The sequence below is a fragment of the Octopus bimaculoides genome, chromosome 4 (genome assembly GCF_001194135.2).
Source record: "Octopus bimaculoides isolate UCB-OBI-ISO-001 chromosome 4, ASM119413v2, whole genome shotgun sequence".
Taxonomy (NCBI): domain Eukaryota; kingdom Metazoa; phylum Mollusca; class Cephalopoda; order Octopoda; family Octopodidae; genus Octopus; species Octopus bimaculoides.
Genome location: NC_068984.1, coordinates 37,766,526 through 37,775,109, shown reverse-complemented (window position 1 = coordinate 37,775,109; position 8,584 = coordinate 37,766,526). Strand labels below are relative to the sequence as shown.

At 34.3% G+C, this 8,584-nt stretch overlaps 1 protein-coding gene across 2 annotated transcripts in view; it reads left to right on the top strand.

Moving 5' to 3' along the window:
* LOC106878585 (bactericidal permeability-increasing protein) overlaps positions 1-8,584 on the top strand; it is a 68,027-nt gene that overhangs the window by 44,826 nt on the left and 14,617 nt on the right. For both annotated transcript variants that reach the window (XM_014927838.2, XM_014927845.2), the window contains exon 9: positions 3,764-3,832. In XM_014927838.2, the coding sequence (XP_014783324.1) occupies positions 3,764-3,832 (69 nt within the window). The remainder of the gene's footprint in view (positions 1-3,763; positions 3,833-8,584) is intronic.

Below are 8,584 nucleotides of genomic sequence, written 5' to 3'. Positions count from 1 at the left end.
ATACATACATACACACATACATACATGTGTGTGTATTTATACCCTGGGCTTCCTACTGTTTCTATTTACCAATTCCACTCACAAGGAATTATTGAGATTATTGTAGAAGACGTCATCCCGTTGTACTTCACAATGGGAACAGACCCCAAACCATGCAATTGTAAAACGAACTTCTCAAACTAATGGGTATGTCTGCACTTGATACTTAATTTTAATTTTTTTCTTCTGCTTTTATGTATAAAATTAATCTACTTTCTGAACTTGGAGAAGGAAGTTCTGTTTTGGTAAGAGAAAAAGCATGTTAATACTTTCATTCTCCATTCTTCATAGTGACAAGTATACCAACAGTATACATATCTGTTTTAAACACTTGTAAGCAAATATAAATAAATACACAAAGTGGGTAACAACAATTCAAATAGACATGCCAAACACTGCAGAACATTTTTTACTGCATATTCTGCTAATTCATAAGGTATTAATGTCAGAAATCCAAATGATAGGAATACAGTCACACTGTGAAGGGAAACAATGCAAAACACACTAATTCCAGCTGTCAAAATGAAAAAAAAAAAAACCAAATTGGAGAAAAAAAAAAAAGGAACTAGATTAAATACCATCCTAACTACCTTCAAACCTGACTTAACTTCCTGCTATAAATTCATTGTAGTTAGAATGCATGGCATTCCAAATCAGCTACAAGTTGATACAGCCTCTGATAACTATATCTCTCTTAGCTTGGCAGATGGGTTTTTGAATTAATGGATCATGTCACACAGAATGTTTCTGGAAGAAAATTATACATCCCTGGAGAGTTCAAGAGTAACTTGAACTTCAAAAATATGCAGGCAAATGGAACAGTCTGTCATTGATGACTATAATTTTAACTCATTTAGGTTAGATTGGACAGAAATTTTTACATGCTCAATGTTTTTTTCACTCATGTTAATTCTCAAGTAAACATATTATCTTCAACTTCTGAGCAAAATCAAGTACGTCTTAAGTTAGTAAGCCAACTTTTTTTTTACATTATGCAGAATACTATAGGATTCTGGAAAACCCACAGCTGTATAATTATGAGCAGAAGCTAACTAAATCTTACAACTATGGAAACCAATATTATATGCTGTTCTACATGCTGCAAGGAATTTATGTTATGCTGTGTTCATTTGCAGAAACACTTTATCTGTTTAGTCATTTTAAAATCTTGCTGTATTTATTTGACTATGCTTATTTAAGTTGGTAAGCTGGCAGAATCATTAGCATGTCAGGCAAAATGCTTAGTGGTATTTCGTCTGTCCTTATGTTCTTAATTAAAATTCTGCTGAGGTCAACTTTGCCTTTCATCTTTTTGGGGGTTGATAAAATAAGTACCAGTTGAGCACTGGAGCTGATGTAATTGACTTAACTACTCCTGGGTAAGAGTATGATGGATAAGAACAGATGTCTCGCTGAAGAGGAGACACATGGTGGTGGTGGTGGTGGTGATGTAATTGACTTAACTACTCCTGGGTAAGAGTATAAAACTGCACGCCTCTACCAAGCCAGTGTGACAGAGTAGGGTCAACAAACCAGTATGATCACTTGGTTGAGAGAACATGCTTAGGTCTTTGTCCTGCAGTGAACTGAATATAGGTAATCCAGTTTTTTTTCCTAGAATATATGAAAAATGATAATGGAATTTAAGTAAGTATATCTATTCATCTCTTCCTTGGGTCCCCTCATCTCCATCAGAAGTTGTAAGGGCATAGTCAAAACATATGGTATTTCCTGGGTATTTTTAAACTTGATAGAGCCAATCCCTCTCCAAGTATATATACTCTCCCTTTCGCTTGCCACCTATTGAAAGAGAGTGACCCCTTTTAATCATGAATGACCTTGAGATTGCATGAGTTTCCCTCCAAGACACAAATCCAGGCAAGGTTGTTTGTGGAAGACCAGCAGTTGCCCATGCATTCCAGCCTCCCCTCTGATATTATCCAAGGGAAATGCAAAGGCTGATACAGCTTGGCACCAGTGATGTTGCAACTCATTTCTACAGATGAGTGAATTGGAACAATGTAAAATAATGTGTCTTGCTCAAGAATAGCCTGGTCTGGGAATCAAACTCATTACTCCATACTCGGTCTGGGAATCATACTCACTACCCCATGGTCAGTCTGGGAATCAAACTCACTACCTCATGATTGTGAGCCCATTGCTTTAACCACTGAGCCATGCACCTTCACATGCCTTCATATATCACATGGCACCTATCACAGCCTTCATATATCACATTGCTTCTTTCACCAACCACCTCTCTAAAAGAATGAAATATTTATTACCTTCAACTTCAGTGAGCACACAGAAAGCGAGAGAGAGAGAGAGAAAGAAAGAAAGAGAGAGTGTTCTGGTGTAACTCTGTCTCCCTCCAGTTGTTACGTCTCCTTGATGTTCTGCTGGTTCAAGGATGGGAAAGTCTATGCCTGTTCATGACTATATAGACACCTAACAACTGACACCGTTGGTTACAACGTTGAGTGTCCCAGTTGATCCCATCAACGGAACAGCCTGCTCGTGAAACAAACATGTATGTGGCTGTACACTCCACAGACATGTGTACTCTTAACGTAGTTCTCAGGAAGATTCAGCATGACACAGAGTGTGACAAGGCTGGTCCTTTGAAATACAAGTACTACTCATTTTTGCCAGCTGAGTGAACTGGAGTAATGTGAAATAAAGAGTCTTGCTCAAGGACACAACACGTTGCCAGGAATTGAACTCATGCCCTTATGAATTAGGAAAAGCATGGTACCAGCTACAAGTCATACTCACTTGTGAGTGATGATTATAAAATAATCATTGCGAAGTAGTGAGGGCTGATCTCAAGATGTTGGGGTTCATGGAGGAGATGACAATGAACCGAGATATCTTGTGAGTGGTTATGGTTGATGGAAACTTTGTGTTTGTGTTTGTCCTCCACCACTGCTTGACAACCAGTGTTGGTTTGTTTATGTTCCTGTAATGTAGCAGTTCGGCAAAAAAAGACCAGGTTTAAAAAGAAAATAAGTCAAATTGGACTAAAATCATTTCAAGGTGGTGTCCCACATGGCCTCAGTCTAATGACTGAAACAAACAAAAAATAAACGATATATTTATACTTCTCCTATATTTTATCAAACCAACAAGGTTGTCTTTATACAATTGCTCTATCTAAAAAATAGCAGTCAAATCTCCCTCAACTGCATCCAATTTTCTTTCAAAAGAAATAGATTATAGATAATGTGAATCTAGACATACTATGTTTGAAAAGGAAAGGCAGGAAGATCATTGCTGGAATAACTTTGATTATAGATCTGCTAACATGAGACTAAACAATAATCTACATATATTTACATATCTATCTTCTTGGTTTATCACTGTAACTACCTATAAATTTGTGGTATACTTAGATATCTATCTTTGTATATATTTCTTTAATGTTTGAAATAAACTTGTACAACTTCACTGGACATTCCTCTCTTTTCTTGTACAATTTTCATTTGATTTTCTTCTAATATCCATTGATATTTGTGATAGCAGTGCCCACTTTGTAAATAGAAGTTGAGAAGTTATCATCAATAAACTTTCAGATATTTTACACAAATAGCAGTAAAGCTAAAATGTATCAATATGTTATATTTATTGATATATATGTCTTTGATGTTTTGGAGCTTAATAAAATATCATAAACAAAATATATAAATAAATGAATATTGCTTGTATTTTTGTGTATTTCTCACAGTTGCCAGGTAACATTTTATCTACAACTTGTGAATCAGGAGGCTTATGTATTGGACGGTTGCTTCCAAAAGTAAGTACAATATGGCTTTTATTTTATTTTTCTGTATTGCATATGAGAAAGGATAATGCTATTACTTCAAATTCTAAACTATTTATGAAAGCTGACCAGAATGCTTTGCAGGGTTTCTTTAATATGGGACTAGATAAAATCATCATCATCATCATCATCATCATTTAACATTCATTCTCCATTCTGGCATGGATTGAGTGGTTTGACAAGAGCTGACAAGCTAGATGATTGCACCAAGCTCTACTTCCTGCTTTGGTATGGTTTCTATGGCTGGATGCTCTTCCTAATGCCAACTATTTTACAGAATGTACTGGGTGCTTTGTACATGCATTTAGTGTAAAAGAGAAAATACTGTTCTGTCCTGTTTTGAATTCTGGTGACTAAGCACTAGATCAATGTCTCCCAATCTGGGACACTGGGAATGTAAAAGAAACAGATTCAAATTAAACATCCGTCTGCATTTGAATATATCAAAGGAAGGTTTAAGGAGGGTTGATGGTTGAGTTGATTTGTCATCAAAGGAATACTGGACTATTAGTTGGTAAACACTAGACTGGATTAACTTTTTTTAGTGAAAGTGGAAGATTTGATTGAAAATCAACCACGATAATTTTTCTGATTTTTATAGTATCAATTACAAAGAAATGGAAAGGTAAAGATAATTATAGCAGAGTTTAAACTAAGAGCTTTGAGGTACCAAACCAATCATGGTTAAGCAGTAATAGACATTATGTCTTGGAAAATACAATTTAAGTTTAAGCGATTTGTGATCTTATTTGTAATGAAATGCACTGCCTATGTATTTTTATTAGTTTTCAAAATCATCAACAATTTAATTGCATTTGATAAAATAACCTATTCATTAATTTTTGTAAGTGATGTTTGTAATATAAATTAACAAAATTTAGGTCAGAAAGTTTTAATTTAAAATGGGTGTTGTAGATTGGTATCAAAATGGTTAAGTAGTAAAGTATCATATTACAAAGTTTAAAATGGGTGAAATTTAAGAATAGTTTCTTTTTAAAATATATCTAGATAGGAGAAAAGAAATAAAATCCTTTAAATGAACCCCAGGAAGCAGAGGAAAAATATACATAAACTATATAAAAAATACGATCTCTTGAATGTACATTAGAATCTAAAGATTTAAATCTTTGCTTTTTATAACAAATTTTTTTCTCTGTTAACATATGAATAAGTTTTCTAGAGTTAAAATAAATGCAAGAAATATGAAGAACGTGTATTTTATGGTTGGATACTATTCCTATAATGGCTGTAAGTTAACTCAAGTTAATCAAGTAATGTATTATATGTATTCAGTTAGTTGATGAGGAAAATTACAAAACTCACCGGAAAACTTGCAAATTAATTCTGCATATGAATGAAAATTTAAACTAAGAACATGGTTCATTGGGAAGCAATAAATATGTAATTCCTTCTGTAGAAAATTGGTGTTCACAATGTCTAATATGACAGGTGGTAAATTGGTAGATACAATAGAGAAAGGGACAAAATGCTTTACAGTTTAGTTTTGTCTAATTACATTTTGAGTTCAAATCCTGATAAGTTCTTTGTTGCCATTCCTGCTGGAATCAATAAAATAAGTTTCAGTTAAGTACTGGGATCAATATAATCAACTAAGAAAACTCCCCACAAAATTGATGGTCTTCTGCCAATGTTAGAAATCTCTAATGTTAAATATCAAGAAATATATAAGTTTGCTCTAAAATATATTTGAATTTGTGATGCTTAGATAAAACATAAAGGTAGAAAGAAACCCTGTTCAAATAATGTTAATTTTCATTCCATTTCAGTGATGTGATTGTAAGTAGTTATTTTATTTGCTCCTTGCTGCTAAGTCTAGCCATCAGATGCTTTATTCTGGGTATTGACTGGCATATATTCATATACATATACATATTTATATCTATATCTATATATATCTATAATTATATATGAGTAAAGGTAAGATCCAAAGATCAAGCAATCCGTAGAAGGTATAAAAAACTACTTTCAGGAACAATAGTGGTTCATTGACATAGAACGTTGTAAGTTCTTCCCATATCAAAGTGCGATAAGCTGAAAATATTCTTTTATAGCTTACGGTTAGCAACAGAGTTGCTGTGTATGCGAATTGAAATCTAAAGTTAGGGAACAGAGTAGATAAAATCCAGGCTACATATGTTTCATAGCTAACAGAACCTCGGAAGTAGTAATTATCCAAACAAGGGGTAATCCGCTAGCTACACATTGGGCCCGATGTGTAGCTAGCAGATTACCCCTCATTTGGGTAATTACTACTTTGAGGTTCTGTTAGCTATGAAACATGTGTAGCCTGGATTTTATCTGCTCCATTCCTTAACTTTGGATTTCTATAATTATATATATATATATATATATATATATATCGTCATCATCATTTTAATGTCACTGTTTCTGTTGCCAACTTCCACGTGTTCCCAAGTAAGGTAATATTTCCTCATGGTCAGGTGTTTCCATGGAAGATTAGAAGCAAAGCACACTGATTGCAAATATATATTTATATAAAAAGTTTGAAAACCCCTGACCTGATCAACGACAGGTTTTACTACTAGTATATATGTGTGTGTGTGTTTATGTATAAAACCATGCCAAAACAGACCTCACCAGTGCTGGTGTCACAGGAAAAGCACCCAGTCCATTGTGTAAAGTGGTTGGCATTAGGAAGGGCATCCAGCTGTAAAAACTTTGCGAAAACAAACAGTACTGTCCTCTAGTTTGCCAGCTCTTGTCAAGCAGTCCAACCCATGCCATCAGAGAAAACAGACATTAAATGATGATGAAGATCATGATGATGATGAAGATCATGATGATGATGATGATGATATATGCACACACACAAAAACGCGTACACACACATACACACATGCACCCCCCCCCACACACACAGTGGGATAGAACCTAACACTAGGGGGTTATGAAGTAAGCTCCATGTCCACACAATCATATCTGTGTCTGTATATATATCAGTCCATTGTGTAAAGTGGTTGGCATTAGGAAGGGCATCCAGCTGTAAAAAACCATGCGAGAACAGACGGAGCTTAGTGCTGTCCTCTGGTTTGCCAGCTCTTGTCAAGCAGTCCAACCCATGCCATCAGAGAAAACAGACATTAAATGATGATGATGATGATATATGCACACACACACACTCATATACACATACGTATGCACACATGCATGCGTGCACACACACACACACAGAGAAAGTCTGAGTAAGACAGGCTTGGGGTTGTGACTGCACCAAACCTGAATAACTCTAATAGATTAAAGCTGTAATGATTTTGTCAACAAATTTAAATGTTCTTTTGCAGGGAATATATAAATTTGATACCAAAAGTGTTATTGTTGTTTAACTTCATCTTGGTCTTGACTGAGCAGACGTATGATGAGAAGCATTCCAAATGTGACCATCCTGTCTTTAATTCAAATACACCACACTGCTGTGTCTACATTGTCTAATATATGCTTTAGCTAAGAGGAAAAGAAAGATGGAATTGTGTGATTTAATGGTGCGTACACACATCTACACACACATGTATAATATATATAAGTGTATATATTATATATATGTACGTGTGTGTGTGTGTGTGTGTGTGTGTGTGTGTATAGGTATAAAAAGTATATATATATGTTCTGATACAAAATTATGTTATTCAGTTGGTTGGTCGACTAACACTTTAATAACCGTTCACCAGACAATGCAATTACTTCTCACTGAGTTGAAAATAGAATTTATTGCTGAAATACTTGAAACACTTCTCAGACACTTCTAGTCAGTTTTAGATATTTGTAGAAACAGTCATTTCTATTCAAAGTGATTTATTGGACTTTTTAAATAATTTAGCATTTCATTAAAAATGATTTGCAATGCTAATAATTCGAAAAGGTAAAAATAATTTACTAATTCTATTTTTTTTTATTGATTGAAAGAGAACACATCATTTTAAAATAATGTGCGGGCTGTTTTTCATGTATAGCCAAGATTGCAATTTACTAACTCTAATGCATAATGCAATTTCACATCAGCCTGCTGATTATTTTATCTGAATGTATACTTCAGAAGGCATAGTAAGAAGTTTGCTTTGCAACTACATGGTTCTTGTATTAATCCCTCTGTACAACACCCTGTGCAAGTCTCTTGTAACAAATATGTTATTTATTTGCAGTGCTGTGTGCAGTTCCCTCTTCCTGTAGCAAAAGTTGCATAGTTAAAATGAATAAGCAGTGAATGAAGCCATTCCTTCACAGGGCAAGGGAGTAGAAGTCTGCCGTATTCTAAACATCCGAGCCAGAGAACAATAGAAAGTTCTTTTAATTTATTTCAGTAGGACAGAAAGAGAAAATTCTGTCACTGTGTGAAATATTAAATGATGTAGTTTAAATGTGTTCAGCATTTCAAAAAAGACAAAAAAAAACGATAAGATCAAAGAGCCTTCTGGAACCATAAGCACATAAGGCCACACGTTCGACACTACAAGTGGTAATTCCTTAATATGGAAAAAAGGTTGAAATAGCAACTTCAGCAATGCCATTTTATAGAGAATTAATGTAATTTTTATAGAACTATAAATGCTTGACTCACATGTGTACACAGACACATGTATACATGCACACACACATGCATTCAGATATGTTTATGTATGTATGTAAGTGTATGTGTGCTTGTGTGCATGCATATATACATACATATATATATATATATATATATATATA